Below are 22,618 nucleotides of genomic sequence, written 5' to 3'. Positions count from 1 at the left end.
GTTTCATAATTTCTTCCCCTCCCCCACGCATTCCCTATCGATCCTTTGTTTCATAAAGGTTTTAAGTGCTCTCATTCTCCTGTGAACATATTGCAGTATACATACACTAGCAGGCAGCATCAGCGCTTCAATTAAGAGTTTGCTTTTGTTGCTCTTCTGTAATACTGTCCCAGCATGCACTACACTGTCAGCTGATGCTTTGCTTTTTGTTTCTTCCCTTTGCGACATGCAAAGCGAGTTGTCGGTGTTTGTTACAGCAGCACCGTTTGGGCCTCGTTATCGTGTATTAAGATTACAGCTTAATTTGTTAGATGTTCTTTCTAACGCCCATCGAGATGGGAAGCTTCTAGCTGCTGCTTGTCTGCTGCGTCTGCGTTCTGTGCAAAGGATGCATCTCGAAACAGCAGCACCAGCTCTTGCATTTTAATAATACTGAGGGCAGTACCTTCTCATACCCTTACGTTGAGAAGGCAACAAAAAGTGTAGGGAAATAAGGTGATGATAAAAAAATGAATACTAGGCTCTAATTTCCTAGATGCCTTTGGAAAGTCCCCCGTGTGCCAGGTAAATTCCATTATTAGCACAGCACCCAGGCAGGCTAATGAAGCATATTCATGTGGTGCTATGGTTCCCAGTTGCAGGAGATAATTTGCACTGGTGTGCTGCCCCACCTCACCTAAGAGGACAACGTGCCCCACGGCTTTGAAACACGGGGCAGGATCACAGATGGAATCCGGAGCCCTGTGCATTTATTGCAAGAATACAGCTTTGCACACATACAACTGACACTGTGATCCAAGACTCTGTAGTTAAAAGAACTGCCTTGCCGAAGGTGGGATTTTCACTTGCTGTAAACATTTGTGTGCAGTAAATCCTTACGGGGCGGAGTTTGTCTTAATCTCTGCGGAGGATTTCCCAGTGGTGCGGTACTCCCCTCAGCTCCCTTAGTGTTCTCAGACTCCTGTGGAAAAGCTGGGCTCGAGTTCCTGACTGCTGTGCCAGATGGGCTGTGGTGCTGGAGATGGTGCCTCACTTGAAGCAGTTTCCTGTCCGTTCAGGTATTTGCACACTAAATCAGTTCAGCAGTGAAACAGAACTTTGTAGTTCTTAGGATCTGTACTGACAATGTCAACATCGTCTGTTGTGTTCTGCTCTGAGTCTAGCTTGGAGTGCTACAAAGCTGCTTGTTGTAGCAGAAGATAACATACTTTGTGATTGTGTGAAGCATGCAGCACACGCTACTCTGCTGTGCTGATTCAGGTAACCAGAATTTGGGTGAACATACAGCATATATCCATGATTTCACTGTTAATGTGGTTTTCAAGCGTGAGCCACGCAGCTGAAGTCATATCCTATGTCTGAGAATTGTCTGATGCCACCTAAAGTTATATCCCATCTGCACAGAATTCCTTATCAAACCATGAGCTAGCCAGTAAGTCATCATATACACAAAGCATGCAAACTTGAAGTTCCTGTCCGGCATCACTGGAAGGCTGCAACCCTGAAATCCCAATTCTACAAATGAAGTGCCAGATTTACGTAATAAGGTCTGCCGCCCTCTTTTGTATGAGTGCAGTTAGGTGACGTGACTGCCGGGAGCCTCAGCAATTACAGCTTGGCCAGCTTTCACATGAATAGAATGCCACTGTGGGAAGGGTGAAATGCTACTACCAGATCTGGATTGCTGCCATGATGTTTTTCCACTGTACCGCGGTGGCTGTAAGTTCACAGAGGTCCTTTTCTGTCTGTCTTCTGGTCCTTTCGTGCCGCAGTTCTGAAATGGAGATCACAACCTGAGTACGTTTCTGGTCATAGAGTGTGGCCTCACACTGTGGGACTGAGTGCTTCCAAATCTACATCTCTGTATGGGAAAGCTTGTCGAAAGCAGGCTTGTCTCCGGCATAGTGTGTGATCTGACATCAGTGTCAGAATCATCTGAGCTGGAGATTCTGTAAATGCCAGTGGAAGTGGCTCATGAACTCTTTTATTACAAATGATATTCTCAGTTGCTCAGTCTCCCCACTTAGTTAAAGCCTCGTTCCTTCTGTGGCAGTGATCATAACTGTAAAATCCCTCCACATCTGCAAACAAAAGGACAGTTTGTAAGAGCTGCTGGGTGGGAGTGGGGTGTGCCTTTTATTTTCCCTCTTCTCTCCAGGTTTCCACTGAAGGTGTGACTGCTGGTCTTGTTACTGCTGGGCAGGTGCCGGGTCTGTCAGAACTGTCATCAACCTGCTGGAAGCAGTAAAGGAGTTAGTTGTGGCCATGGGAAAGAAAGATGGAGGAACAGGAGAAAGGAGAGAAAGGAAATGTTCTCCTGCGCTCTAAATAAGCTTATAGACTTAATTTGGTAGATGGTATTCAGAGGAAACAGCCCTGAACAAGATCGTGCTGGTTTCAGTGGTTTCAGTTGCTGACAATGACTTAATTCACCTTTAATATTAGAATGAATCAGTTTAGATGTGATGGCAGGAGGTGGCTGCAGGATGTGCTGTGCCAGGCGGTATGCAGCCTGTGGGCCTCGGGTTCAACGTGTCTGGCCTTGTCCTTCCTTCCTACTCCTCTATTCCAATGGCCTGGAGTGATGATGGGGTGTGCGGTGTAGTCAGGGACAGCTGCTGCTCTTGGAGGCACTTCCAGTTCTCATCTCTCGCACCTTGAAGGTACCTGTAGGGGGAGGATGGGCTCTGCGCTCAGGCACATGGTGTGTAGGACCCTGGAGGGAGAGGTACTGCTAAATGATTGCCAGTAGAAGTACGAGGGCTGCTCCGAAAGTAATGCCTCCTCTTTTATGATGGCGGCCAACGTCATCAGAGGGGCATGTTGGTGGTATGGCAGTAGAGGTTGAACTTTCCCACCAATATTGCATTACATGTTGTTGCTGTGTGACAGATGGCAGCAGAGGGGCACTCTGACACAATGGCGTCTGACGTGGAAGTGCGTATGAAGCAAAAGTGTATCATTGAATTCCTCCATGCAGAAATAATTGCACCCACTGACATTCATTGATGCTTGCTGAACATTTATGGAGACCAAACAGTGGATGTGAGCACAGTGAGGCGGTGGGTGCTACATTTCAGCAGTGGCAGCAGTGATATGAAAGACGAGCTGCATTCTGGACAGCCATGCACAGTTACAAGCACAGCATGCAGGTTCTTGTTCATTGCTGGTGAAAAAAAACAGAGCTAATGGTGGTTGAAAAATGGTGTTTTGTAGATGAGAATTTGATCAATCAAACAGTGTTATCGTACTCTTTGTTTTCATTTGCATGGAACTAAAGAGGAGGCATTACTTTCGGAGCAAAGTAATTAGGTACTACGTATTTGGTAAGGCAAGAAAAGGGAAAGGAGTTCAAAGATCAGAGTAATATTGAATGCTAGGAGCCCTCTCTTACTATTGCTTCCAACGTGGAAATAACTTCAAGTATCTCTTCGCTCTCAACACAGCGATGCAGGGATGTGCAGAGGCATGAAGGTTCTTCTCTGGCCAAGGCTGACCACACACTTACAGCTCTGTGGGTACAGAGCGTACCTTTCTTTTACAAGGAACAAAAATGTATGTGCCGTTCTGTATTGAATGCACAGTCATCTCTGGCAGAGCTGTGGAACGTAGTTCAAAACCAGCAGCTTTAATACATAGCAAAATAACGATTTATAGAAATGATATAAATAAATGGTTCCTGTGAAGAAGAAAGCACCAAGTGTGCCAAGCTAACAATCAAAGAGTTTGGCTTCAAAGCAGGACAATGTTTGCCATGGTGTATGTACTTAAAACAAGGTGGGAGGAGAGCCCTGCATCTTCGCTTCCCACTCAGTCCCATCACAGGCACCACGCAGCATGTTTACAAAGCCTTAGGTTTAGATTCTCTTCTTCCTCTGCTACTGGAAGCCCGATCCAGGTCGTCGTTCTGCTGATAGCTAGAATCCAAATGAAAAGCTTATCTGTGACTCGTTTATACCCACTTGTTTATGCATTAGCTCTGCCTGTTGGCTAAATCAGCCGTGCTCAGTAAGCATTCCACTGTCAGGAGGGCTGCATCTTGGATTGATGGATGGGAGTGCTCCAGGCACCTTTTGTGCTCGGCAGGAATGGTAGGAATTGGGAGCTTCAATGTATCTGAAACAGCCATTAGTTTTCAGAGGCAGATCTCAATGCTGCACATCGTTTTGCTCCAAGTTTTGCTGATTTCAGTAGGGATTCTGTGGATACAAGGTCTGCAATTGTTCCGTTTTCATTTTGTAAATGATTATTTCATAGGCAGGGAGAGCGTTTTGTTTTGTGCTTGTGCGCAAAATCTATTTAAAAGGTAAAATAGCCACAGGAGGGAGAATCTTGAAACGCTCATCTTGGTTGCCTAATAGAATGGTCTTTAATCAATGTGTGTGCATTGACATTCCAAATGAATAAGCATATTTTTTTCTGAATTGTTGTTCTTTATAAGGGTGGCCTACTTGTCACTACTCTGCCTTAAAAGACACGAGTTGTTAGTCACTGGCAGGCTGTGTTGCTCATCTGTCCATCCTGACTGATGGGTGAACTGCAAATGCTATTTTTGCCCAGTTAGAGCCAGAAGAGAAAAGGTGGTTTGTTCTTGTCTAAGAAGCATCAGATTTTAAAGATGCTCAATCCCCCAGCAGGTCTGAGATCTGTATCAGCATCTGGAAACTTCATACTTGATTCCTTGACTCTATATTTCACTTGAAGAGACAATTAGGCAGGCCTCACTGCTGATTAATAAGTCAGTAGAGCTAAGCAGTGCAGTAAGAAGAATAATGGGAAAGAAGATGACGATTCAGTGGATTTGCAGTGCTAGAATGGGGTTTTGTTTTTCCCCGATAGGATGAAATTGCTGTACCCAAAAACACTATAGTAGTGTATTCTGCTGTTAATGACATCTTTCCATACGCATGGAGTCTAAAATCCTGTTGCTTCCAGAAAACTGATTGAATTTGTCCACGTCAGAATGAATCTGATCATTTTTATTAGAGTAAATCTTCACAATAGACTTACATGCACTTTTTTGGATGCTTACACGTGTTCCACAGAAACCATACTTGAAATGTTGGCTGTGCTTTCTCAACCGATGACTTCTTTTAGCAACATGTTGTAGCTGAGTGCTTTAAGAACTGTGTAAAAACACGGGATGAAGCCCATTAAAATTAAAACCAGGCCAAGCGTTATTTTTCTGAATGAACTGCAGAGGGTACTCATATACTTTTAAAGACAAGTAGCGTGGTAAGAGCTTGATGGTGATTTCTGAGCTTATGGCAAGGTTACTTCATCTCTCCTATCTGCTCGTAGTCCTGAGTCTAGTTTGCTGGAGACAAAAGGGAAAGCTATATGGATTAAATTGCTGACTTGCTAAGGCAACTGTGGAGAGTAATCTGTTTAATCCCTTAAGTCAGAAACACCTGAGGGGACTCTTCTTTCGTTAGTGGAAGAGGGAAAAGGCTCTTTACTAAGAAAACCTACAGTTCTGGTGGGCTACAAAAAGCCACTAAATGCACTTACACGTGTGTGAGGTTGCAGCAGTTGTCGTCATTCCAGAGACTTTCTAGAGAAGAAATTACTCATTTGGTTGCGATGCGCTTGTTTCTGAACTGCTGGGTTTCTGCTGAAGATCTTTAAGTGCTCTTCAGTCCTATCCGGTGAAAATGTTGTTGTGAGGGTGCCATGCAAACAAAATCCTCCAGAGAAAGATAATGATCTGAAAACGTCACTCAAGAACTGATGTAGATAAGCACATGGAAGCAGAGAAATCTGAGAATCTGGTGGCAAAAGGCAATGCTATATCAAAGCTGAGCAATGTTAAGAGAATCCTTGCCTGATTTAAGAAAGTGAATCTTTAAGTGAAGCTGCATCGGTGAAAAACAAGCAAACAAGGAATGGAGATCGACCTGTCAGGGAACATTTGGGCTGTCAAACTACTGCAGTTATTTGGTTAGTGTAGTCAAGGGACTGACAGGCGGGATTCTCATGGAAGTTACTAGTCCTACAGCTGTTGGAGGGAAGGTAGTTTGCTATTTCCTTGCATTAAGTGCTATAGCTATTTTTCCTTTTTGTTTTTTCTTCTTAATAGACCGATACTGCTTAATAAATCAGTGCCACCACACTGAGATGTTTGCTGAAGGAGGGGGACTCAAACCCTTAGAGTAAGTAGTCAAGGCAGCCTTGAGTCCCTCAGTCAGTGCAAGTGCTGAGCCTCCTGACGGGAGGCTGCTCCCTGAACAGCTAACAAGCAGCACTGGTTGCCTGTTGCTTTAGCAGGAAACCCATTGTTTCATTTGTAGAATTGTGTCATGGAAACTATTTCCTGGATGAGTGAAACCAGTGACCCCAATTATCTCAAGTATCCCACTTTTTTTTCCCCTCAATTACTAATTGAGACTCTGATATACTCTGACATTTGGTCTTTCCTTCTTGCCTTTATACATATTTTTCCTTTATACATATTTAGAATTGTTAGCTCTGACTCTCCAATTCTCGGTAAGCATTTTTGTCCAGATAGGAGTCCTCGGCAGCTCTGGCAGTTACAGCCAAATGGGACTCTGAATTGCATTTCCATCTTACAGAGGACAGTTGGAAAGATAACCGTGTGGGAAGTGATACACTGCAGGGAACAGCCATGCCCTGGCAGTGAGGATGGACCAGATGACCTAATTTCTCTTTTCCATTAGAGCTGTCCCTGATTCCACAGCTAGTCATGCAAGCACATGACTGACAACGGGGATAAAAAAGTATGGAAAATGTATCTCCCCGTGTAACAAATAAAGCTCACTGATCTTGATTCCATCACCTTGCAAGCACTGATTAATTGAACACCATATAGTTTTCTATGTTTATGTTGGTCTTTGAGACGAAACCTTTAAAAATGACTTGCCATCTGCTTGGCCTGGAATTCAGAACTGCTGTCTCAGCTGCGTGAGACATCTGCTTGATGCAGCTGATGGATGAATATGAGCAAGATTGGAGAAAAACGAGCTTAAAGAAACAGTTGCAGGGATAATCTTCGCTAGGTCCTGTGTAACGCTGTGCTGACTACTTCTACATCACGGCATCTTGTAGCCAAATGACAGGGGTAAGTGGTGCCAACTGACACCAGGGTGTTGGTTAAAATGGTGTTAATGCTCTTCGCTACTGTTCATGGATCAGCCATGAGCTGGCTGTCATAATTCAAAGGATTTTTTTTAACTTCTTTTTGCAAGCAAAATCTCCCCTGATGTTTGGTTGGATTTGCCCTTCCCATCACTTGGTGCTTCTTGCTGACCAGCTGCTCCCGCTCCACCCGGTAGCCTGTAGTCTCTCAGTGTCAGATCTTATCTGTTGTGTTAGGAATTTCAGGATAAGTGTCTACATAGCACACAACATTCTCATTGGACAGGTCTTTGAAATATGTAATTGCTATAACTTCCAACTCCAGAGTTTTTGTGTGGAATTTCATTCCCACCTCACGTATCCCATTTGTATCATTCTCTATAAGCAGTATTCATACTGTACCTACAAAAAAAACCCCATACCTACAAAAATACGTATCTCTTTTAGCATTAAAATGAGAGCAGATTACAAGAATGCATGTAGGACTTCCATCTGCATGAGGAGAGATGCTGAGGGTAAATGTTTTGATGGAAAACTATACAGAACAGCCACATAACCTGAAAGCAGATGTTCACCCTTGAGATTCCTCACAACTCTGATCTGCAAACCCTGTATGGATGGTGATAGGCAGCCAAGACCCTCGAGGAATTTCCCACTCAGAATCAATCTGGAGTTTTCAATCTGGAGTTAAGTGCTCATTGCTGGAAGTTTATTTCATGTAATTTACACGACAGCAGAAATCTTGGGTCTTTGCAGTGTCACAGAACAACAGAATGGCCAATCTCTCCTGACTTCTCCTGACTCTCAGTCTTACTTCTGTTGGCATTGTTTGTTACAGGATGTTGAAAACACGCTCTGTAGCCCAGGTATGAGGGAGGAGTAAATATTTTGTGGAGACTTTTGAAGTAGATAGGCTTCCTTGGGAAGATTAGACTCAGTTACCAGCCCTGTGTTCCTTAGGAGAAGGCAGTCAGCTCCTTTCTCCTTGTGTGGGCAGATGTGCTCTGTCCACACTGCCTTTTGTGGAGCCAGAGACAAGGATGAGATGTAGGGACGCCAGTTGTTTTCCATGCCCTGCGTTCCCATCATATAGCGTGTTCCTGTGTAGTCCTATCCCAATTTCTAAAACACAGTAAGAAAACAATCTTCAAGCTCTTAAGCTCTGTATAAATAAATACGTGTGGATGATAAAATCTTACTGGTTAGTAGGAAAAGAAATCTGATGATGGAAAAAAGCTTAACTGAAGAAACGAGGAATGCCTCAGTTAATACTAAAGGCCCTTTGTGGAAAGAATGACCAAAAATTCAAAATTCTACATTTAACAGCATATTTCCAGCCTATTGCTACTTGTTTTTTCCCTTGACTCGTGAAATGTTTCCATGTTTTCCTTTTCCAAATGGAAGAGTGTGACTATTGCTGTCCAAGAAAACTGCTTCAGAGACATAACTAAATGAGACAGAAGTAACTAGTAGATGCAGTCTGACATATTCTGCTTTGTTGTTCTTCCTTGTCACTCAGCTTTCATAACCACTTGTATCCACCCACTCCCCAAACTTTTATTTGCTGTTAGTAATTGTTTACTTGCTTTCTTATTTCAGAGGCCCTTGTTCAGATCCCTGGCTTAGAAACCCTAAGCACAGCTTTCAAGCAGTGTTGCGTGATGAAATGTATCAGTCTGAGGCTCACAAATTAAAGGAACCCAAAGGCTGTGCTGATTTATACTTTCTTGCAGTGGCGCATGAGGACTATTTCATTAAATGGAAATTGCTATGATAGAAAGCTCCAGTGGCAACCTGTTACCTCTAACTGTGCTTCCTGTGCTGACAACCAGTTACTGCCCTGCATCTATCCCTCTGAGGCCATAGTTATGCGGTCAATTTAATCCAACATAAACTGTATTGCTCCCTAAACCTTCTGCCTTCTCGTCTGTGCTTGTCCCTAGTGCCTCCCTTAATCTGACATTAGGCAGCCTGGATGCAAAACTGGTGATGAAAATGGACAGCTTCCACATATCACTTCCCCAGCTGTGCACTGACCCACAAGCGAGCTGGCTCCGGGACAAGAGTTATGTGTGGGAGGAGAGATGAGGAGGGCTATCCCTCCCTATGGGAATGCAAATTGGGTTGGACCAATGCGGCCATGTAAGGGAAGCCTGCATACAACTGAACTGTCTGACTGAGGGTAGGTTTATTTGTTCGATTTGCACTGGATTCTGGATTTGGTCTTGTAATTTTCATGTAGGTTTAAACAAAGTGGTACCAGATTCACACTCAGGAGAGCTGCATAATAAATGTCACTTTAGAAGTAATACTTCCCAGTAGTGAAAGTTCCCAAAATTCAAAAGTAAATTGCACAAAAAGAAGAGTTGTTAAACTAAAGGACAAAAACCATCTTCATCAAGTGAGAAGCCTTGGTAACCTTAGCAGAGCTATCACTCCAAATGGCAGCCCAGAAAAACAGAGGCATAGAAAGCAAACATATCTCTACAGTTCTCACTTTCTCTGTATGATCCAAATTTATTCTTACCTTTGCAGTTGTGTTTAGGGTTAAAAGCAAGTTTAAGCACAAAAAACTAACCTCGTTTTCAGCTTTCCCATGCTTATTGTGTGGGAGGCTAGTTCTGCAGTGTTCCAGAATGAAATGTCCTGGTATTAATGCCTGCAATCAAGGAAATGGGAGAGTATGGGATTAATAAAACAAACAACTATCCACTAAAAATTAGTTCACTAAGAGTTTAGTTGACTAAAATGAAATAATCTAGGCCAAGGCTCCTGTTTGTTTCAATTGGGAAGCCAAGAATGTTTGGAATCCCCACCTTAAAACTGTAACTTAAAAGATGCAGTACATTTTGGGGGAGTGAAAGGGTGGGAAAATAATAGCTAATGTGCCCATTAGTTTCAGTTCTGCTGGTGTGTGTACACTGAAATACATACACTGATATACATTATATATGGATTATATATATTGAATATATTTTTCTATGTATTTGTGTGTGTATATATTCATAATGGAGTGGCGGCGTTGGTGGATGAAGTACAGACTGGGAGAAGAACTCACTGAGAGCAGCCCTGGGGAGAAGGAGTTGGGGCTCCTGATGGACAAAAAGCTGGAGCTGACAGTACCCTGGGCTGCCTCAAAAGTCAGGTGGCCAGCAGGGTGAGGGAAGTAATTTTTCCCCTCTACCATGCCCTCAAGAGGCCTCATCTGAAGTACTGTGCCCAGGAGCTCCCAGTGCAAGAAAGACATGGAGTGGGTCCAGAGGAGACTACAAGGATGCTCAGAGGACTGGAGCACTTCTCCTGTGAAGACAGGCTGAGGGAGTTGGGTTTGTTCAGCCTGGAGAAGAGAAGGCTTTGAGGAGACCTCACTGTGGCCTTCCAATACTTAAACAAATCTTATAGTCAGGAGGGAGACTGATTTTTTTACACGGTCTGATAGCGACAGGGCAAGGACAAACAGTTTTAAACGAGAAGAGATTTATCTTAGATGTTAGGGGGAAATTTTTCACTCAGAGGGTGGTGAGGTGCTTGCAAAGGCTGCCCAGAGAAGCTGTGGATGCCCCATCCCTGGAGGCATTCAAGGTCAGGTTGAATGTGGCCCTAAGCAGCCTGATCTACTGCCTGGTCTAGCGGTTGGCAATCCTGCTCATGGCAGGGAGGTTGGAATTAGTTCATCTCTAAGGTCCCTTCCAACCCAAACCATTTTATGATTCTTTGATGATTCTGTGATTTATTTAAGAGATGTGACCATGGCTGTTTGCAGAAGACTGACTCACTTCATTTTGGAAATTAGTTATAATCAGATAGTAACAACTGTTGGTTACTAAGGACCTAGGCTGAACCCACGCCTGTAACCACACATCATTAGCTGTAAGTTTTCAGTTCTCTGAGCCACTGAAACCTTTTCATAACTCGTATTTCTAGTTTCAAATGGAGATAGAAAAGTGTTATTAAAGTTCAAATTCTGCACTAAATATATTACTTGGACTATAGCATGTTAGGCCACTTAAAAACACATTTGGCACAGTAACGACTGGTTGTGTTGTCTGCAAAAATTGAAACACAAGTAAAAATCCTTAAAGTCCTGTTTACATTCTTGTATTGCAGTGTACAAGTAGCCAGTTAAATAATTCTTCTTAAGGTAAATGTACCTTTTCAAATAACTTAATGTCAACATTATTTGTTACATGAAATGCCAAAGGCTTGAACTGCAAAAGCAATGTTGAAGTTTAATGAACTCAGACAATATATATATAAAAAAAAGCTAAGGTTTACCTTCTGTCCTATGTGCAATATCTTTGCATTATGAGGAGCAAGAAGAAACCAAGTAACATGCATTTAGAGACCTTACAAAAATGCCTGCCGTTCTACACTGCATTTTTCTTTATGCTGCAAAAATGTCACCCACATCCTTGTTTGCCCTGGTTCCATCAAAGTTTCTCTTCAGGATGCATAGGACCATATTTTGGACCAAAATAAGGGCTTAATTTGCAGAGAACAATCTCATGACGTTACTAAGCTCTACAGGGAAATGACTCCGATAGCAAAGTTGTACGTACAGTGAAAAATGCTGGCAGAGCATCCTTTCAGACTGTAATCCTACTGAAGATACCCAACAGGGAAGACCATTGTTATTGTAATTCTGTGGCTATGGTGTTGCAGACAGTGCTGCCCAAGGAGTTGTATCAAGAACCCTGACTCCTATGTAAAAGGTAAGATTTGGGCTATGGTATCCAATCATGAGGTTTCCTGCCTTTGTCTGACTTTCCCCAGTCTGCTCTAGGGAGTGTTCCAAACAGCCCAGGCATCAGTGCACGTGTAAGTAAACCTTTGTTCTGCACCATCAGTTACACCTCTTACTCTCCTTTTTATTACCTATATTTGTGAAGAACACAAGTCAGGAAAAAAAGAACATTAGAACTCACCAAGGAACTAACCAGCCAGGGAAATAAACCACGTACCTAGGAGTTCACAGCAGTTTAATTAAAACACATGCAAGGATAAACCATACTCAGCACCATTTAATTGGTCAAACTGGAATATTTTTGCTGGAACTCAAAGGGAAAAGAAAAGGCAGGGCAGACAAGCTATCAAGGGGGCAAATGCAAGATCAAACGCCCTGGCAGCATTACAAAGTTTGATCTTTTTCTCTTAAATTTTGTTCTCAGTCACCTTGTTGACCTCCTCATCTTTCGTGGCCTCCTTCATGGCCTGTTTCAGCACCCTTCTCTGCCCTGGTCCCATAGGATCAGCCTTTCTGTGTCCCAGAGGGGGAGTTACCTGCTGCAGATTTCTGAAAGAGGAGAAAATATGAATTGGCTGAAGCCAGGTATACAGGTAGCATACGATCAGAATCAGGCCTCCTATGTGTATCTTGGAGAGAGGAACGGTATCCTTTGAACAGCATTCTTGACGATATTTGTCACATACTTCCTCATTAACTTCAAAAGGGTTTGATTCCTTTGATTACAGTGCTGTTTACCTGCTATCTTTACTAACAGGCATTTGCTCAGAGCAGTCACTCAAGCCTTTATTATACTTACCCTCAAGTCCAGAATACTTTCATTTACAAACAGTCATATTAACATCTCTGGTTAAGTATAAAGCAGTATTCTTTTGAGATCAGAAGCACTAAAAAGTGATAACCAAGTATGAGTTTTGTCCTAGATTTGCAGTAAATTCTGTGCCCATGCTCACTTCTTTAGGGACCTTAGAAGCTTCTTGCCTACCAGTTCTTTGCCATTAACAATATGCCATCACATGTGAGAAACGGGAGCATTAAGTATTACTCAGTTCTCATAAAGAAAATTCTCTTGCCTCTAGAATAGCCAGTTAAAATGGATCTAGCAGTGTGCTCAATTTCAGATCATTTCCCAGTTCTTTTGAATTAGTGCTTTATGTTAGCAGGTGTAACAGGTGCACAATAACTACAAATACTTGGCACTTAAAGGGCATATTTGACCTATCTGTACCCACACTTTACCACTGGAAAACAAACTCACATATAGAAAGGGGATGACCTAGCCAAAAGTCTCCCTGCTTCCATAAAGGTTCCTTGAGCCAATTACAGCTGAAGTCATATTTTGGCCAGTAGTTTCCTTACTGAGGCCCATGAGCCACGGTACAACCTCTGCAGAATGACATGAAACGTGTTTTCAACAGCATTTTCAAGTAGGCTCTTTTGAGAGTTGCCCACACTCCAGTGGTCCAAACTCTTGGGAGACTAATGACCTAGTTTGACATTTGAGGCCACAGAACAACTGAACTGCTCCTTGTGACAGCATGGCTGCGCTACCAGCACCAACCAAATTCCAGCTCAATGAACAAGCTAGCTCAGCAACTTATTTACTGTCCAAGAGGGCAGATGTCAAGATATTTTACTACCACTATGTGGAGAATACTTTCAACCCAACCTCCAGTGTGCAGTTTAACTACAAATATATCCAGTAGAAGGATGACAGCCTACCCAGGTATTGACAGAACATGCCTTCTAGCAGCACTCTTCTGAGGCAGGAGTGTCCCTTGGAAGTAGAAGTTGCTTTGTCTTCCTGTTGTGTGTACTGCATCAGAGCTAGCTGGTAAGCAAATCACAAAAGAGTGTAATCAGGCAGGGCTGGGGAGAAGCAATTGTATGAGTCACATATTCAGCACATGGAACTGAAAGCCCTGCAGTGGGAACAGAAATGGGGCACCATGAAGATGAGAGATCAAAAGCACATTAATACAAAGACACCTAAATATGATTGAAGTCTCAGCCAACGGGCAAGCGACTCTTGAACCACATGTAGATTTTAAGCAGTTCAAGTGTGCCTCCTGCATCATCTCCTTCATGCTGACGATGTGGAGGATGGCTTGGCTGGGTAATCTGAACCCCAGCTGTTGATGAATCAAGCCAGCTGGTGCCCCTGAGCCTGACGCTGTAAGTGCAAGCCTGCAAGTCACACACATACCTGCCCATTAAGCTGCGATGAACTGATGTCTCTGATGCAGGCTGCTCACAGGGACTTCCTTTTCTCTTTAGAATAGATTTGATGTGTGGATCCTGGTCATGCAATGATTTTGTTATAGTGTTTGTAGACACAAAGAAGTGACTTGGAAATAAATCCTCTTGGTCTTACAGAGTTAGCAGGACTATTTGATCAGAGAAAAAACTGCGAGGAGTTGGATCTAGATTTCCTGCTTGGTGCAGTCACTTACTTGGAGCAGTAATACTTCATACCTACGTTGCTTAGAAAACAGTGAGTTGAATGAGTCAAAAATTAAAGTGAAGGATCAACCTTCTGAACAGGCTGATAGCTTGTTGACATTGAGCCTTGTACCAGCTCAGCAAAAAGTTGCCTGCATTCCTCCAGTTCTGGCACAACTGGAGTTCATTCAGCCAGTGGTGCAAGCTAAGGTAGTTCTGCCCTGTCCTTCTGCTGCTAAGCTACCAGGCCATGACAGGAGATCAGAATTTCTTCTTCTTGTCCTGGTTCTCTCCCTCTCTAGAGGCTTTCAAGGTGGTGCCCAGGGGAGCCTTAAGACAGACACACAATTTCTCATTGTATAAGAGGAGAATCACTGCAACATTTCAACACAGCAGAATGTTTATTCAAGAGCACCTGGTTCTGCAGGAGACTCTGAGGTCCTATTTTCAGCGTGGAAGCAAAGCGAGATACATGGTCTTATTTTTTGGCTGAGGAATTTCAAGCTATTCTCGGCAATGCCACATTCACAAATGTGGCTTACTACAGCTCTAATGAGAATACCAAGCAAAGGCTAATGCTACGTTCCATGTATTCCACGAATTACTCTCTATTTGAGTTCTTGCCAAAAACCTAGATGGCATTAATGCATTCCAGCACAGCCTTCTTCTAGCTCACTCTTTCTCTGTTTCTTGGTAGTGTAGATTGTGTAGCATTCAATACATTAATCTTTCATAATGTTAAGTCTCCACTGACACTTAAATACCATATTGCCAACATAGCTTGTGGGAAAACCACAAGAGTTCCACCTTGCAACCCTCACTTATAGGAATAAGCCTCACTCGTGAAGTCAACATATACTGATTTCAGAGTTTGTCCCAGAGAGCTTCATATGAAGATGATGGGAGGGCTGGAGCACCTCCCCTGCTGAAACAGGCTGAGAGTGCTGTGGCTTTTCAGCCTGGAGAAGAGAAGGTTCTGGGGGGACCTTATAGTGGCAGTCCAGTACCTGAAGGGGGCCTACAGGAAAGCTGGGGAGGGACTTTTTTATAAGGGCAGGTAACGATGGGACAGGGGGAAATGGTTATAAACTGGAAGAGAGTAGATTTAGACTAGATATCAGGAAAAAATTCTTTACTCTGAGGGTGGTGAGGCACTGGCACAGGTTGCCCAGTGAGGTCATCAATGCCCCCTTCCTGGAAGCATTCAAGGCCAGGCTGGACGGGACTGCGAGCAACCTGGTCTGGTGGGAGGTGTCCCTGCCTATAGCAGGGGGTTGGAATGACATGATCTTACATGTCCCTTCCCATCCAAACCATTCTAAGATTCTGCGATCTGCCCCTTATAAAGCTTCCTTAATAGTTCTAACAAAAACTGCGCAGGGACCATTTCTATGTATGTAAAGATGTAGACTTAGATACGTACACATACACACAAACACACAGTCAAAGCAGTCAGCAGATCTTCCCAAATCTTCATGTGTGTAATTTAATCAGCTAAAATTTCTGGTAATGTTTTTTGCAGTCCGGTAGATGTATGTTCATTTGTTTAACTGCCAGACTTCACTTGGGTTGCTAGTGTGTGCTGGTAACCGGCTCCCTCTGTATCTCCTGCACCAAAATAGTACTGCTGGAGCCTAGCCCATGTTCCATTACTTCCCAAAAGATCACATTAGCAGTCCTCGCATTAACAGTATATATGTATTAGCCTGCTAAAAAAACACCGCCCAGAAGTACATTTTATCTTACCTGATACTTAGATCCTTTTTTCTCCTATTGTAAACTTCAAATAAGAAAAGCCTGCTTTCTTAGAAGAAAAAAAGAAAATCAATAAAAATACTGATATCAAATGAAAAGCTGAATATCAGTGCCAGAGATGCTAACTTCTGCCAGTGTCCATGACATCTACTCCGTGGGAAAGAGAAATCACCAGGATATATTTTGGAATCAAAACATAAAGCCTGGCAATGTGAAATCAGGTTCTGTTCTCCTTTCTTTTTGTAGCTGTGAGTGTTATCAAACAATTGCACTGATATGACGGTAACAAAGCTACAAAAAGGATCCTTTGAACTTAAGGGGAAGTATGTTGTCCTGACACATTTATACATATTTATAAATGTAATCCCAGCACTGACAGAAGATTAAGAACTAAGAATAGGCTATCACAGTCCAAATGATCAAACAGAACACAGTGCGTCCCTCCATTACATACTGCAAGGTCCTTCTAGGCCAGACTTTGTGAGGCATGCACAGTGGAACCACAGAACCTGTTTAAATCAGTTTGTAGTAAAGGAATTGCAGAAATTGCCTAATGTGACTTAGGAAAAGATTTTAAACCCCATCTTGTTTGCATTTAAACCAGTGTCAAAGTTCTGGTTCTCTGAACGGGGCTGGGATATCTATGAAAGTAGAACCACCTGGCCAGAGTGCATCCAGAGATGTCTGCAATGGTGAGAAAGGCAGATGTGGAAAATAACCAGCAAATCGTAGAGATGAGTTCTGTAGTCATCCTCACAACATGGAGCATTAGAAAACAATGGAAAACTCCTGCGTGGCTCTGTTGTTGACATATGGTGGGTCTTCAGTATGTATGTCCAGTTCTAAGAGAGTGGCAAGCTTTAAAAAACAAAAAGGTTGGTGTTGTTGGGTTTTATTTTTCCCTATAAGGAAAAAAGTGAATCAGTCAGATGGCAGAAGTATCTTTGTTATTTATATATGTAACCCTACGTAAACACGCATCACCTTTCCTAAAAAAGGAACAGACGGAAGAATGGCAGCACCATCTCCTGGTCGATGTAGGAAATGGGGACCACTTTGCGTCAGCAAATAGGGACGAGTCATTTCTTTGTGGGTTTGAAAAGGACTGTACCAAGAAGTAACTTCACAAGAGCACATTCCCTCTGTTAACTCTGGTAATACTGCAGGGAAGAAAAACATTTTGTGTTGTTATGATTACAGAGAGCACAGACTCACAACTACGAAGAACAAATTAAGGTTGCTTCTCCCTTTAAAAAGCCCTCCCACGTTGACCTCTCTGTTTTTCTTTACTTATAGCAGATTTCAAAACTAGCATGGCATGTAGGTTAGGCCAGTTGCAGTGTATTAATATAGCCTTGAAAGATAATAGAAGACCACAGAAGTTTCCTGTAGTCAGAAAATAATGGAATATGTTGATTTCCAGAGCTGTAGCCAAGTTTCTGTCTTGCTGAGTAGGTAGGAGAAATAGCAGGACAATGTTATTAATACCATAAACTGCTGGATCATTAATGTGGAAGGCATTCAGAAAGTGACAACAGGCCAAACTAAGTGAAGAGAAGGCCTGTGGAGTATAGAAAGGGTATATGGGAAAAAAATTCCCATGGAGATAAAAGGAGGGAGACAACATTGACTTCACCAACTTGGTGAAAGACAAGCATAGGAGAGGGAAGAAAACAAGAAAAAGGAGGAGAGATTCCAGAAACTTCTACAGCTTTTTCTTGAAAAGAATAGAATTGGCATGCCACAGGAGTCCAGATCTCATTTATCAGAACCATCTCAAGCAGCAGGAGGGAAAAGACTTGGCACTAGGTCCAATTTTCTGGTGTATTAAATGAGAATAAAGCACCCCTTGCGTTACACAAACAGGAATGGTCGTTTGGTTTTGTTTCATGCTTTGAGGGTTATTTTGCTTTGAGAAACTCCCGAGTGCTTCTAAGGAATTTCTGTTGTAGGTGATCATGAAAGTCATAAAAGATGAGAGTTACGAAATCATTCACTTCACCCTCCCCCCAAAGGAAGAACACTCCTTATAAGACACAAGACTTTACTCAACTTAGATTCAAAACCCGAAAGTCACGGGGGTTCCAATGATTCCCATGGGAAAATATGCAGTTCTGTACAGCCCACAGTCTTGCACATGGGTGGGGTGCAGTTTTGCTTATCTCATTAGCTCAGAACCAAGATCAGGCCTTTTGCCTTGGGGCATCGTTTACTATTCAAACATGCACAAAACAAAGGTAATTCTCAATCATTCTCCAGGGCCTGCCATAAAATCTAGCTTCCTTTCTAATCAAATCATTAAACAGTATATTTTAGGAATTGCTCTGGTTAGTGAGATAATGTGTTTCACCAAAACACGCTAAATGCTGTTTCCCCATTCATGTTTCATCATCTCCTTATGTATTTATCATATTCCTGTTTAGTTCTTAACCACACAAATAACAATTAAAATTCCTTAATGGGAGAAGAATGCATTCCTATCAATACTGGGCATCAGCAAGCTCTGAAAGTGTTCTCATACTAGACATGGTGCTACGTTTGTATAAATCCTCAAAATAAAACAAAATTGGCACCCAGACATGCCATCAGACTAACCTACTGATACAAAACAAGTGATTCTTATTAACACGCAACAAACAATATTGCTAAATGAATCACACTTTTTAATTTACTATTTACTGTTATACTAATTACAGTGCCTAAATATCTTAATCTACAACTCCACTGTGCTTGATTTTGTCAAAATACAAATCACAAATACTCCGTAGCCCTAAAAATATTTATGGGAAAACAACTTTTATTGTTAGCATGTCCCTTAGCATGTCCCTGTGAGATAAGAAATAAATTGAAGAAAAATATTGAGTGGGAAAATGCAACTGATGAGTGAAAAAGAAACCTTCTACTTGGCTTTCTGTATCTTGCCTAGATAAGGTACAAAATAGTATGAAATAGAAATTCCACACCTCAATAAAAAATAAAATGGATCTGTTTTGAGATGCGTGCAAATGAATAAATAATGAGAACAGGCAAAACTAATTTGTAGATTAGAAACAACAAAAAAAGCCAGCAAGAACACCTTTTCTGAAAAGTCCTATATAAAGTCAACTCTGAAGAGTTGCAGGAGGTTCTCACAATATTAAATGGCATCTGCTAAAACAGCAAGTGAAAATCAATGATGCCAAATGCCAAGTTGTGACCTTCACCAAACAGTCACAGTGAGGAACGCCAGTTCATCTAGCAGTTGTTAGTACTTAGGAAAAGAGATCCTGGAATCCGGGTGGAATTTCAGCTTCCTGAAATCTCAGTACTCAGTAATAGTTTAAAAATAGGAAAGACAGCAGAATTTAGACATAAGCAGTAGTACAGGATATATACTACAGATATATTATATATAAAAGTACAGAAGCAGTCAACAAGGATAAACATAAATATGAAACAATATGTCACGTGAAGAAAGATTAAATGAAATAGACCTTTTCATTTCTGGGGGGAAAAAAAAGCCTTTGAGGGTTATGATAGAAATCGTGGATGGTATTGAAGAGAAAAGGTATAAAACTCAACAATAAATCATTTTCAAGAGGACAAGAGGATTTCCATAATCTTAGTGTATCAAGTGCCAGAAGCATGTGAGTTCTGGAATCCACCAAGAGAACTGGGTGTAAAAGCAGCAGTCAGAGAGAAAGACTAGGAGTGTGCAATTCTCACAGTGAAAGAGTCACCAATGTACCTTCATATCTGAGTACTTACTCATAAATAATTTGAATAAGGAGGTGAGGACTGAGGAAACAAAGCCTTCTGATACCATGCTGTTCATGGAAGGAAAGGCAAGGTGTGGCTGAGAAGAACTGTAGAACCTCCCAATACTCAGGGCTCAGTTAGCCACAGCTATACTGTAGAATATGGGAGACATCTTAGCGGCTCTGGCACAAAACCCCATGGAGACACACGCTCTTCTGAATCCACAGTAAGACACCCTACGTCATCTGTGAGGGTGGTGAGGCACTGGCACAGGTTGCCCAGTGTGGTTGTGGATGCCCCTTCCCTGGAAGCATTCAAGGCCAGGCTGGACGGGGCTGTGAGCAACCTGGTCTAGAGGGAGGTGTCCTTGCCTACAGCAGGGGGTTGGAACGACATGATCTTGTAGGTCCCTTCCAACCCAAACCATTCTATCATTCTCTGATCTGAAGCAGAACTCGCATCTGGGCAGCCGACCTGAGCCTTCAGTGGCTGGCAATAGAACAACAGATGATTTTCAGTACTGAGAGAAGCAAAGTGGGGAAAAAATAATTCTGTATTACATGTAGAATAATGGCGCCTGTGCAGCCCATTGCACTTGAGGAGTAAGATCCTGCAATCCTCGTAGGTATTTGTAGGACAACGGCAGCTCGGTGCTCAGCAGCATTCAACAGCATAGCGAATTACATAGATATTTAGGGAAAAAAACACCAACATCGAGAACACAAAAAGCAATTGTGCCACTCTGAATATCCAGTGCATGCCCCTATCTTCAACACTGCACGCTGTCCCCATCCCACTATCTAGAAGAATTGGAAGAGTTCATAGAAGAGCAACGAACACCCCCCACACAAAGAAGTGAAGCAGAGCTCGGGGAGCCGCCTATGTAGCAGCGCAGCACCGCCCCGCGCCACACCTCCCCGCGCGGCCCGCCCGCCGCCTAAGATGGCGGCTCCGCCCGCACCCACAGTGCTCCGCGCGCGGCCGCGCTTCCGGGTACGGGCCCTGGAGGGCGGTGGGCCCGGGGCGGCGTGAGGTGCTGCGGGCGGGCGGGGCGCGAAGTTGGCCGGACCGAATGTGAGCGACGGAACGGAGGAGCGGGCGGACGGAGGAGCGGGAGGGAGCCGCGCGCTCGGACCATGAGACTCCGGCTGTGGCTGGTCTCTGCCCTGGCGCTGCTCTGGGCGCCGGGCGGGCTGCAGGTGCTGGGGCGGCTGCCGCGCGAGCAGCGCTACGGTAAGGGGCAGGGCGGCACAGCAGGGAGGGAGGAGGTGGGGGGAGAGGGCTGCCGTGGGCCTGGGGGTACGTGTGTGGGAGAGTGGCTGCCCTGTGGTGAGCGGAACGGGGAGGGCCGTGGGGGCAGGGCTGGGGCTGCTGGAGGCCCTGCGGTCCCGCTGCCACCGGTGCGAAGTGCTTGGGCCTCAGTGCGGAGAGAGCGCCGTGCCTTCGCTCGCAAACGCTGTCCCTTCGTGGCTCTGCTTGAAGTCGCCACTGCAGAGAGCACGAAGCTGCTGGAGCTGAAGGTGACTTTTAGGAAGCTTAACGTGGAGCAAGGCTGTGTTATCTCGTTCCCGTACCTGAACGCTTGCTTGGGAATAAACGTGAGAAATAACTCAAATGATTTTTTGGAGGCCGGATCTCTTGTGAAGAAGTCTTAACTTGCCGTTGCAGCAGTGGGCGTCCTGCAAGCAGGAGTGCACAGCCAGAAACATCGCAGCCTTATCTCCCCTACCTGCTGACACTCAGTGTTCCTCCCGTTTCATCGCTGACCGAGTACTCCAGGTTCACAATCTGGCCAAGGCTTGCTATCTCCCTCTCATTATTACTCTATAATTTGTTACCTCCTGACCTTTGCTAGTTCTGTAAATATTTATCACGTCTGCCCCATCCATTTCTCTCATCTTGGCACTGGAGCCTCCTGCTTTCCGCTTATCTGCCTATCCAAACATATCCTAGCTGGTCTGTGGGATTTTTCAGTTGCAAAAACACAACTGTAGCTCTCACACCTTCCCTGCTGCCACGTTCACATTCTTTGCACTCACATCCCCCACGCGGTTGACAAAGTCCATTTCTCTTTGTTTCTTCAAGTAAGCAGAATCCATAAAATGGTTGCCAAGCCATGATCTCCTGCCATGTATCTGCCAGATAAGTTTGTTTCTTCTTATGCGGTTCTGGGTGCATATGTATGTCTTACAGCCTTTACCTTTGGTAGCTCGCTCTCCCTCATTGATATCCCCAGGGGAGGAGAGTACACAAATTAACGTAGCAGCCAGAGTCTGCTCTTATCTCTCAATAATGTGCATACTTTAACCACAATCAAAACCTTACCTTGTATCAAGGGTCCTGAGGTATGTCATAGAATCACAGAATCATAGAATGGCCTGGGTTGAAAAGGACCACAACCATCATCGAGTTTCAACCCCCCTGTGCTGTGTGTAGGGTTGCCAACCACTAGACCGGGCTGTCCAGAGCCACATCCAGCCTGGCCTTGAATGCCTCCTTTGGTTCAACATTCTGTTACTTATGCAAAATCGGTACGTCATTTCCCACATAAAGAAGTTGCAGATCTCTGTGTGATGAGCAGGAGCTTCTCCCTGTGGCTGCAGTCACTCATTGCCCACTCAGATGTCTCCAGGTGCCAGTGGTGACTGCTCTGGGCCCACCTCCTTGTGTAGATCTTGGACACCTGGCAGGTACCACCCTGTGCCTCCGTCATTCTCCCACACCTCCAGTTGACTTTTTGTTCTGTGCAGGCCACAGCAGTTAGTCACTGCAGGAAACTGGTGGGGATAGCACCCAGCAGGGGATATTCCAGGAAGTGTAGCAAAATGCAACAAATACAGCATG

The 22,618-nt window shown here is 43.7% G+C and overlaps 1 protein-coding gene and 1 long non-coding RNA gene across 5 annotated transcripts in view; one reads left to right on the top strand and one right to left on the bottom strand.

The window, feature by feature from the left end:
- Positions 1 to 520: 520 nt before the first annotated feature.
- Positions 521 to 13,462, bottom strand: LOC121110473. 3 transcript variants are annotated; one of them, XR_005858978.1, is made up of 4 exons: positions 13,098 to 13,462; positions 12,268 to 12,388; positions 9,674 to 9,754; positions 521 to 2,235 (listed from the first exon to the last, which is right to left on the bottom strand). It is a non-coding gene; the product is annotated as an uncharacterized LOC121110473 (long non-coding RNA). The 3 variants fall into 3 exon arrangements; XR_005858979.1 differs by having other exon boundaries at positions 521 to 2,232; XR_005858977.1 differs by having other exon boundaries at positions 521 to 1,774.
- Positions 13,463 to 20,765: 7,303 nt separating this feature from the next.
- Positions 20,766 to 22,618, top strand: part of ADAM17 (ADAM metallopeptidase domain 17) — a 32,498-nt gene continuing 30,645 nt past the window's right edge. Inside the window, exon 1 of one of the 2 annotated variants that reach the window (NM_001008682.2) lies at positions 20,766 to 21,007. In NM_001008682.2, coding sequence (NP_001008682.2) covers positions 20,911 to 21,007 — 97 coding nt within the window. In that variant the 5' untranslated portion in view covers positions 20,766 to 20,910. Of the gene's footprint in view, positions 21,008 to 21,081; positions 21,554 to 22,618 lie in introns of those variants that run through there. The other variant, XM_046938930.1, reaches the window with a different exon arrangement.

Source organism: Gallus gallus, chromosome 3, assembly GCF_016699485.2.
Source record: "Gallus gallus isolate bGalGal1 chromosome 3, bGalGal1.mat.broiler.GRCg7b, whole genome shotgun sequence".
Taxonomy (NCBI): domain Eukaryota; kingdom Metazoa; phylum Chordata; class Aves; order Galliformes; family Phasianidae; genus Gallus; species Gallus gallus.
Note: the sequence above shows the minus strand (reverse complement) of the source record. Positions and strands in the feature narration are given on the sequence as shown.